Source organism: Caretta caretta, chromosome 17 (assembly GCF_965140235.1).
Source record: "Caretta caretta isolate rCarCar2 chromosome 17, rCarCar1.hap1, whole genome shotgun sequence".
NCBI classification, from domain to species: domain Eukaryota; kingdom Metazoa; phylum Chordata; order Testudines; family Cheloniidae; genus Caretta; species Caretta caretta.
Window position 1 is genome coordinate 3,370,506 of NC_134222.1, and position 9,878 is coordinate 3,380,383.

Sequence of the window (9,878 nt, forward strand, 5' to 3'; positions counted from 1 at the left end):
GATACTTCCCTTGTTTGCGATCAGATGTGGGACCAGCTTAACTTTTAACAGAGCTCCACCCAGGTGTTTGAAACCAGCCACCTGGATTCCTCATGTGCCCAGTGCTCATATAGAACAGAGCGAAAAAATGAAAAAGTAACGCAATGTTTCCGTAATGAACGGAGACTGGCAATGCCCCGCAAAGGGACAGTTCAAGAAGCTTAGGCAAGGTGCAGCCTGCAGGCCAGATGCAGCTCAGAGAATTCTGCAGCGCAGCCCATAGTAGCCTTAGGGTTCCAACATCAGCTCTCCGTCTTGACCCAGGAAGCTTGTCGTCCCCCCAGCTGCACATAAGGATGGCTACAAGAAGGCCCTAGCCACTCAGCTGGACAGAATTTCGTAGCTTCAGAGCTCAGAGAAAGTCTTTCTAGCCACCTCTTATCCCTCATGTTCTTCTGTATCTATGTTGATGTTGACTCTGCCCTGCTTCACTGGCTACAAGGGCTGTTCACTCTGGCCATTGCCTGATGTTAGCACCGCTTAGTAATGGTTTTTGTTGTTTCCTCCCACAGAACATCGACATTACCAACTTCAGCAGCAGCTGGAGCGATGGGCTGGCCTTCTGCGCTCTCCTCCACACCTACCTGCCTGCACACATTCCGTACCAGGAGCTCAATGGCCAGGATAAAGTAAGTCTTGCTAGCTCTGCTCTTGATCATGCTTCGCGTTGATTCTCAATCGGCAGCAGGAGGATTCCCGGGGAAGGCCTTTCGTTGTGGTGATGTAGTGCAGACCTGGTATAAAAGTTATAGTGTTCAGACAGATACAGTGACTAGGTGGGGGAAACAAAAACAAAAGGGAAAGAAAATAAATTAATTAAAACCCTAAAAAACAAATAAATAAGAAAAAAACAGAAGGAGGAGAACAGTAGTGGCAAGGAGAGGGGGCTCCAACAGGTTAAGTCTTGCCTAAGGTCTGGCTGCCAGGTGGCTAAGTCCAGTGGGTGTTGCAAGCCCACATGAAGAAGAAAAGCACCCCCTTGAAAGGTTACCACAAACACCTCCCATTGCTCCTACTAACCTAAGAGTGTGGATCTGTGGAGTTGCCTCCCTTCCAGTTACTGGTAAAGAACCCAGGCACCTCAGAGGACAAAGTGTTTTGGTAATTCAGCTGCATATTTTGGTCCTCCAAGATGTCAATGGAGTTCCAGCCTTAATGTGAAATAATCAGTTGGAAAGAGAATGTTTATTGTCAAGCTGGGAATTTTGGACATTGCTTTCCAGTTAGCGATCTGTTCTTCTGCTCTACCCCTGTGCCTCCTCCCCTCCAGTGACACAGGTTGTGAGCATTACCATACTGACTCAGTGCAGCGAAGAGATCACTCAGTGGAGCAGTTGGGAAAATAGCATGTCAAAAAGAAAAAGCATTTCAACTAGGATTGCCAGGCATCTGGTTTTCAACCAGGAAAGCCTAGGTTTACCAATACCAATTACATTGTCTACACTAGGGTTTTAACAAATTAGCTAACACCAGTGAAGACAAAGCCCCAGTGTGCCCGGTGTCAGGACTTAGCCCAGAGAGCTTTGAAAAGAGCTAACCAGAACCAGTTGATATCAGCTCTTTGTTTTTTAAAGGCTTTACCTGCCCTTTGGACAGTCCTTATTTGAGAAAACCCTTTGCTGGGAGAGTATGTCATGAGGTGGAAGAACACTGAAATGGCTAGATATGCAGATTAGCTTTATTACCTGTGTGGGAGGAGTAGAGGAGACTCCTGGAGGAAGACTGCTCAGGCTCCTTTCATTATGAAAGAAGAAATGCCCAGAGGCACAAAAGTGTAGGAGCAAAGTCAAATTAACAGGGAATTGGCTATTAGCAAATCTAACAGAAACTGGAGAGGGTCCATTACTCCTTTGAAAGGACTGAAGCAGATACAAGCTACAAAGGGTGTTCTGTGGCAAATCCCAAGAGCATTGTTATATATCTAGGACTTGGTTATGTGCTATGGATGTGTAAGATTCTAGCTTTGTCAGAGAAACCAAGCTATAAGTCTCCTAAGCCATAGCATGGGTAGGTCCTAGATGTGCTCTCATTATAGATATGTCAGCTGCATTGTTCCATTTGCCACAGAGAGCATGCTCATTAACTGTAACAAGTAGCAGAAGGTGCTAAGGGTTTTCTTTACGGTGACTGGTATAATGGGGCAAAAAGTACATTACCCAAGACAGGGACCAAGCCCAGGTGCTCCCTGCTTGAAGCACCTAGTACCATTCAACTGGAGAATAGTTTTTATCAGCGTATACCCTAGTAGATAAAGCTACAGGCTTCAGAGGCTGAAGATTGAGGCGTGCCATCCGGGGTTAGGAGCTAGTACTACATGCTGCCATGTGGGAAACCTGGGTTCAAGATTTCCCCTTAGGCCAACGATGGTTAGCTGCAAACTTTACATGGGAGGAGAGGAAGAGTAAGTTAGTGCAACAACAGCAGCACCTCTTGGGAGGTGGGAGGTGCTGCGGGGTCTGCTAATAGTTTTTGTCATCATCTCCTCAGATGGGAAAATGACAGCTGAGCATGTTGTAGAGAGAGGTGATAAAAACCGCAAGCACCTTGCTCAGTTGACCTAATGTTGGCTGACATTTCAGAAGAGAAGAGTTTTTGGTTGATCAGACAGTGGATTAGAGACCACAGTTTCCCCCTTCCTCCCTCCCACCCTACATACACTTTCCAGGCTTTAGATGACAATGAAACCACAGGGAATGACTCAGTCTTATCAGAATCTACCCAAAATCTTGCACTTTCCTGCTTGGGTTTGAACTTTCCATCAAGCAAAAACAGAGAGAGTGGGAGAACAGGGCCAAGACTCCTGCCTTAGGAAAGGATGAATCAGATACTGTGGGGACAGCCCCAGGAACAAAAGCTTTCCTGTGGTCTCTTCAAGCAAATCACGTGTAATCCGTTTGAACAGTGTCTGAAACATGGTACGTACTGCAGTCAAATAGGATCGTAATCTGAGAGCCCAGACACTACAGGGATGGACACTTTAGAAATCCATGTAATAATTATTAATCACAGTGATTTAAAGGTGGACCTATGCCACAAAGTCCAGCTCTGGATTATAGGCTTTCTGACATTTGGGATATTTGGATGCAAGGTTTGGTTTGATAGATAATAAGGCTAGGGCTCAGCTGAGAATTTGGGAACTAGATCTGAATTTCCCCCCAAATGTTCATGTACCTGGGATTTTTTAGGCCCATTTCTAATAATGTTGTTCAGGTCACTGATTACAGCCTCCCACCTGCCTTTTCTACAGAGATAAATAAGAACTATTTTCATGAAGATGGATCTTCCCTCTCTTGATCTCTCTCTCTCTGAGCCGGTGTTTAGCCACACTCATGGTGCTTTGAGATATTTCTCACTGAGGCAAACAACAAGGTGGTTATTCCCAATTTAAAAGTTTTCTATAAATTGCCCACCACCACACAGTCCCAGTGGAATTGCCTATCTAGGTACTGATGCCTCCTGGGACAACTCAGCAAAGCCTTGAATTGAGTCACCATTTCCTTGTCTGTTAGCGGGTTCTGACTCTCTCACTTTTCAGCCTTTATTTCTACAGCATATTTATCCATCTGAAATCACAATCTTCTCCTTGAGGCACCATAATCAATTTCACAAGAACAAGTTCCATTGTTACAAACAGTGGATTGTTGCTTCAACAACAGTAGATGAACTCTTCAGAGACAGAGAGACTGTTGGCATGAGGACATTCCTAATTACAAAGAAAGGGCGAAAAGATCAGTTACAAGCAGAATTCCCTCAAAACAGAAAATTCTCCCTGATTTTTCAGTTCATGTCAGCTCTTTACGGAAACCCCACTCGAACAACCAGGGCAAACTTTGAGAAACCATACCTTGCTGCAGAGGAGTTTGTTGGACTGTAGATTCCTTAAGTTTTGGAGACTGGTTACTTAGTATGAATGGCTCTTCTCATCTTGAGCCTTGACACAGCTTGTCTGTTGGAAGATCTTAAGTCTGATATTTGCTCATTTTTCAAATACATCTTTTCCTTTGGACCAATTCAACACCACAACCCCATGGCAGGATTCAGGAGTAGAGAACTTGCTTTGGTGCTAAGCTTAATGGTGGTGTCTCATGCCTTATTTTCACAGAAAAGAAATCTGCTTTTGGCTTTTCAAGCTGCCGAAAGTGTGGGCATCAAACCCAGTCTGGTGAGTACCTGGGTTCTGGGCAGGGTGTGTGGATGAGGAGGGGAAGGGGGTTTGAATGCATAGATCTAAATCCTCCCTTACAATGCAGCCCATTTATTCTCATTAAAAACATTCAAGAAGTGTTAAAGGAAAAGTGCAGTCTAGTGCCTAGGCCACTAGTCTGAAAGTTCTTAACATGAGAAGCACTTCCCAGCCGGCATAACTGCTGATATGAAGTTGTTAATTACAGTCAGCTATTCCTGCTGTGACCCCGCCGCTATGTGTGGGAAAGCCCCATGTCTGTCTGTCAATCCGTGTTTCAACCAGCTGCATTACTGGTTTAACAACCAGAAGGAAAATGCTAAAATCCCTGTTTTAAAATGTCTTGGGTAGAGCCAAGAGCGTGACAGCAAACATGGAACAAGGAGATTACTACGCAGAGGTTAAATCTTTAGGGGGTTCTTGAGCTAAATAAGGAACCGGAAACATGTGTCTGCACACAGGAGCAGAAATTTGAAGTACAATAACCATACATAGAGAATTAATCCTTCAGTGCAGATTGAAGAGATCCTTATGGGGTATAAGATTCATCTGGCTGTCTAATCAGCTTGTGCCTTGGCACTACTTGGAGCATTTACTATATCAGCCTCACAAATACATTAGGCCAATGCATAGCCTTGATTGACTGTTATGCAGTTTAAGACTCTAATTGAATTAATTCTGGAACTGAACGAGAGCCTTAGCATTAGACTTGTCTACCCTAAGGATCCCAGTGCTCATAGCACTGGGGGAGCTGACCCAGTAAAACAGTGGGATATTTTTGCAAAATTTCCCTACTGTAGCCTGTACAAAAGGGGCTTTTGCTTAGCAGCTCTCTGCTGTGAGAGAGGAAGCAAGCAGGTCGGTTGCATACGTATTTTTTTAAAGGTGACAACTCTCCTTCAAGTCCTACCCAGGGGAGGGAAATTTCCCCAGTGTTATTTTGGTCTGTTGAAGTCCCTGTAGACAGCCATGTTGTCTGCTAGTGAGGTGAGACCTGATGCTGCATACACAGTGCTACTGATTTCACTAGGACCACCGGCAGAAATAAAATATCCCCATATGTGCAGGACTGGGTCCTTCATCTGTAATGAAGATGCATTAGAGTTCCTCAGAGCACCTTGAGGCATCTGGACATGAGCTGTAACTTGTTTATTTCAGCAAGTTACAGTGCCTTTGACTTATTTTCCTTTTCAGACTGCATCCCTTTACATTGCTGTTCACCCTTCCCCATCCCCCACGTTAATGGAAAGGCTCCTAAGATGTTGCCTGAATACCAACTTCTCACGACGGAAAGGGCGAGAACCACATTACACAATTGTCTCATTTCAAGTGTCCGGTGTGCCCAGCTGTGTGGTCCTCAGAATGGCTCTGCTGTGTGTCAGTGTGAAACACACAAGCTGGCAGGGTATTGAGCGCTCTCCTCTGAGATGTAAATTTTATATTGAAGAATAGCATCCCTCATCTTCTTCCCCCCCCACCCCCCCCCAGGAACCAAATTCAAACAGAGCTGCCTGAGACAAGCCCCTTTTTAGTATTCTTTATTTAGGCAAGTAAAGGTTTGCCGATTTTCAGGTTCTTAAATCTGGTTTCATTCTGATTAGAAACGGAAACCACAAATTTTGAAATTCTCTTTGAAAGGGAAAGCCCTCAGGTCCCGTGATTCTAGGGCAGCCTGGCTGGCTGGCTGGCTGCCCTGGGGCCATAATACTGGAAGCCCTGTGGTTCCCAAATGCAAGGCAGTCTGCCAGGCTGGGTGCCTGGAGCCATGGACACTGGAAATCTGGGCTGCCAAGGAGCTAGGTGGGTGAGCTCACAGAAAACTGCATGGGTTCTGGAGGAACTAGGTCAAAATTGAAACATTTCAATTATGACAAATTAGTAAATTTCAGCAAAAAACTCTTTTGTCAGAATTTTTCCAACCAGCTCTATTAATTAGGCTTGGCTGGTGTTTGCTCCCATAAAACTTTGCCAGCATATAAACATCCAATAGATGGCCTGTTATTTCTGGGAATAGCCTGCGCTCTCTATTGTGGCTAAGACAAGACCCATCATATTCTATTAAGATCTAATGTGAAGACTTTGGCATCCGCTCTGGGCAGCTAAGAAGGTTGGAGATCAGAAAGCCACTTTCTCCAGAAATTCACAGAAACCTTAAATCCCAAGGCAGTGAAGCTAAGAAGATATTAATACTACTTAGCCTTTATCTAGTGCTTTATATTTTCAGAGTAGTGGACAAACATTAATTGAGGAGGCTTAATTAAAGAGAGGCCCAAGTACTTGTCTCAGTTATATGGGTGCAACTGTCTGGAAGCCACTGGGATTGCTCGAGCACAACAGAGCTGAGAATGAGTAAGATCTCACACACCGACTAAGGCCTTGTTCACACTAGAAAAGGGTTTGCCAGTGTGGCTGTCTTACCGAGCCCGCCTAGTGGAGATACAGCTATGCCGGCAAGAGCTCTTTGGCTATTATAGCTTATACTAGTCCCCTGAACAAAATAAGCTCTCCTGGCAAAAGGACTGTTTCAATCAGGTAGCTCCTCACAATGCTGTTTTTTTGAATGGGTGTGAGAACTTGCTACTCTCCCAGGCATCTTGCACCGAAAGAGATGGTTACAAATCAGGCAACAGACATCAGCTCTGAAACATGCGAGCATGATTATGGCAAATTAGCTTTGAGAGGTGAAGATCCAGTTCAGGGATTCTTTCTGTTTTCTTACCTTAACAATGCATAAAAGGCTTTTATTACAAGAGGCTTTACTCTGAATGGGGACCTAGGGAGATAAGAAGTAACCTAGTGAAGACACAATATGTGGTGACTGTAAAATCTGAAAATACTTGGAGGTATATGTAACTTGTAGGAGCGGGTGCTTAGCTCTCCAGCAGTCAATGGCCTTGCTCCCTTGACACAGATCAGCAAGACTCTGTCATTGCCTAACTTGCTTGTACAGAAAGAGAAATACTTATTCTGTTAGGTTCATTATAATATCATTGGTTTCTTATCTGCTCTAAAGTATCCCAGGCACTCTGGTGAGATGAGGGAGGGAGCACTGTATAAATTATCTTCATTACAAGAGTCTTCTTAGGGATCTTTAGTCTTCCTCTTACCCTGAATTCTAGTGGCTGTACATTGTATTTTGTATTCAGCTGCTTGTACTTTGTGTTGGCAGCTTGTAATTTCTTTATTCAGGGGACTCCATGCCTCACAAGCTGAGAGACACATTTAGTTTGCTGCAATAGGTCTCTTTTCCAATCAGCCCATGTTGTTCCTTGGAGATCAGTGCCATGGCAAGATTTTTTTGTTCTGCATGTATCTCTGCAATGGGGTGTGGCCCACACAACAGACCGTCGCTGAAAAGGAAAACGCATGTTTCAGGACCCCAAACCCAGTGTTACCCTTAAACTCTTTCCCCCTTGCTAACCCTCTCTGTGTCCTGTGCAGGAACTCAGTGAGATGATGTACACAGACCGGCCAGACTGGCAGAGCGTGATGCAGTACGTGGCCCAGATTTACAAGTACTTTGAGACCTGAGCCCAGAGCAGAAGGTGGGCAGAAGTGAGGAAGAGACTGAAGAATGCCACGGAAGCACTTGATCACTTTAAAAATCACCTCTTTTCTATTCCATGAGCCAACCGAGGCTCCTAGGTTGCAAGGAAAGCTCTTCCACAATTCTGATCACATCTCAGTAACCTCGGACTGCAACCAAATAAAAATCCATTGTCTACCTTTACAAACCAAATACAGCAGTAAGTTTATTTCAATATGGAAACTACAAAGGGTTTTCTGCCATTGTGGGATATTTCTGAAGATGAGCCCTTGTGCTTGATAATGATTGCCTTTCAAATCAGACTCTGCCAGCTGGAGACTTGCCACAGAACGAAGTGAATGCAACATGTACTTTGTAAATCAGTGCCTCAAGTAATGCTGGCACTCAAGGGATGCTGGCAGAGTATTGTTAATGAGCCAGTTGACAACAGTGCTCCTCTAACACACAAGTGAGTCCCTCTCTCCCCTCCTTTCCCCATATGTTTTATATATACGCATCAAGACAGATACACACACACACACACAAGTGCGTGTAGAGCCTCACGCTTCCGGAGATTGACTTACTCTGGCACACGAAGACAAACAGACACACTAGGTTGCCTGACTTAGGTCAGTCTGCAGGGTCTGCAACAGGATCTTTTTCTGACTCAGAGGCCATCACATGTGCTATCACCAGTCAGCCATAGAGGTACAAAAGGGAACCAGTAGGTGCGGTGACTCCGTTCCTGGTCGAACAAAGGTCACCGCTTTGATTTGTGAGAAAAATCACCCCATTGCTTCAGTGATCAACCTTGTAGGGAGCCAGAACCCTGACACATGCCAGCTGACTGCGCCGGTTATTACAGTTATTTCTGTAGTGCTGCAAATGCAACTAGTTAGTTTTATTACACAAGGCACAAATAACCAGGCAGTGACTTGTTAAACCTGAGTAACCTGTGATCTCTCCGAGCTACACGTTTGCGGCAGGTTTGGGTAGAGTAAACTCATTACTCCAGGTTGTTCCTGAGTAATCTGCAAGAATGTGTAAATACTTGTTACTTACTACCCAGAAGGCCTTGTTAGCTGTGCCCTGGGCAGTGAAGTGAAGTGCATAGGTTATTACTGTATGTTTAGACTTGAGGTTACTGCGTCAAAGAACACACAAGAGATTAATACCAATAGCAACATGCAACTGTATTCCGTAAGTTACAGCGAATATAGCTGGCAACTCTTCATTCTGTCACTGAAGCCAGAGCTAAGCCTATGGGATCCCAGCGATCCTGCTGATATCTCCTGGCATAAGGCAGTGTTTAATTTGTTACTGTACATGCCTCTTTGTATTTGGCCCCATAAACTTGAATCTTCAGAGCTAGTGAGAAGCAGTAAGAACCCCTTGGAAAAAAGGAAGTCAAAGGCAGGCCGGGTAAGCCATTTGCTCTCAGATGGTCTCTCAGAATGTGCTCTTTGTGTGTGATACCCACATTGTGCTGATAAAAGAATATACCCACCTACCCACATTGTGCTGATAAAAGAAAATGGTTGTTTACTTACAATGTTTAACCTTGTGGCCCAGTCCTGATGCCTCATGAATATTAATCACCTGCAGCTAGGGGTCATTCTCCTCCCTTACCTAAGGGAACAGAGCGTGCTCCCTGTTCTAACTCACCGCTCTAGTGAGGCAGAAACAGGTGTTTTCAATGGAGAAGCTGGGTGTTTTCAGCTTTCTGATGCTTTGCAAGTGCCCTGCACTCACTTGCTGTTGTCTCCCATCAAGGTGCTTTGGTTGCTTGATACAATGCTAGAGTCCACAAGCAGCACATTTCAAACCTTGGGTTTCTCATTTTAAAAAACTTAAGTTCTTCCCTAGTGATAAATGTTAATCCCCAGCCTTGGATTTACATTTAGAATTTGGATCTTGTTGGTTTTTCCTAAATATCTCTAATTTAAGCCCTTCTTTCCATGAGCTTTGTCCGTAAATGGATGTGGTTCTGGTGCTACTACAGTGCCCAAGGCAGCTTTCCAAGAGCTGGGAGGAGAGAAGGGAAGGGTCAGGCTGCTGTCATGTAGACCCTGCACCCAAGGGGAAGTCAGACCACTTGGCCATGAAATCACCTAAAGGGTAGTGCTCAGA

General features: G+C 44.7%; 1 protein-coding gene across 4 annotated transcripts in view; it reads left to right on the top strand.

Moving 5' to 3' along the window:
* Positions 1-7,961, top strand: part of SPECC1 (sperm antigen with calponin homology and coiled-coil domains 1) — a 177,473-nt gene extending 169,512 nt beyond the window's left edge. For all 4 annotated transcript variants that reach the window (XM_048823630.2, XM_048823632.2, XM_048823631.2 and 1 more), the window contains 3 exons: positions 552-668; positions 4,142-4,201; positions 7,664-7,961. In XM_048823630.2, coding sequence (XP_048679587.2) covers positions 552-668; positions 4,142-4,201; positions 7,664-7,753 — 267 coding nt within the window. In that variant the 3' untranslated portion in view covers positions 7,754-7,961. The remainder of the gene's footprint in view (positions 1-551; positions 669-4,141; positions 4,202-7,663) is intronic.
* The last annotated feature ends 1,917 nt before the right edge of the window (positions 7,962-9,878 follow it).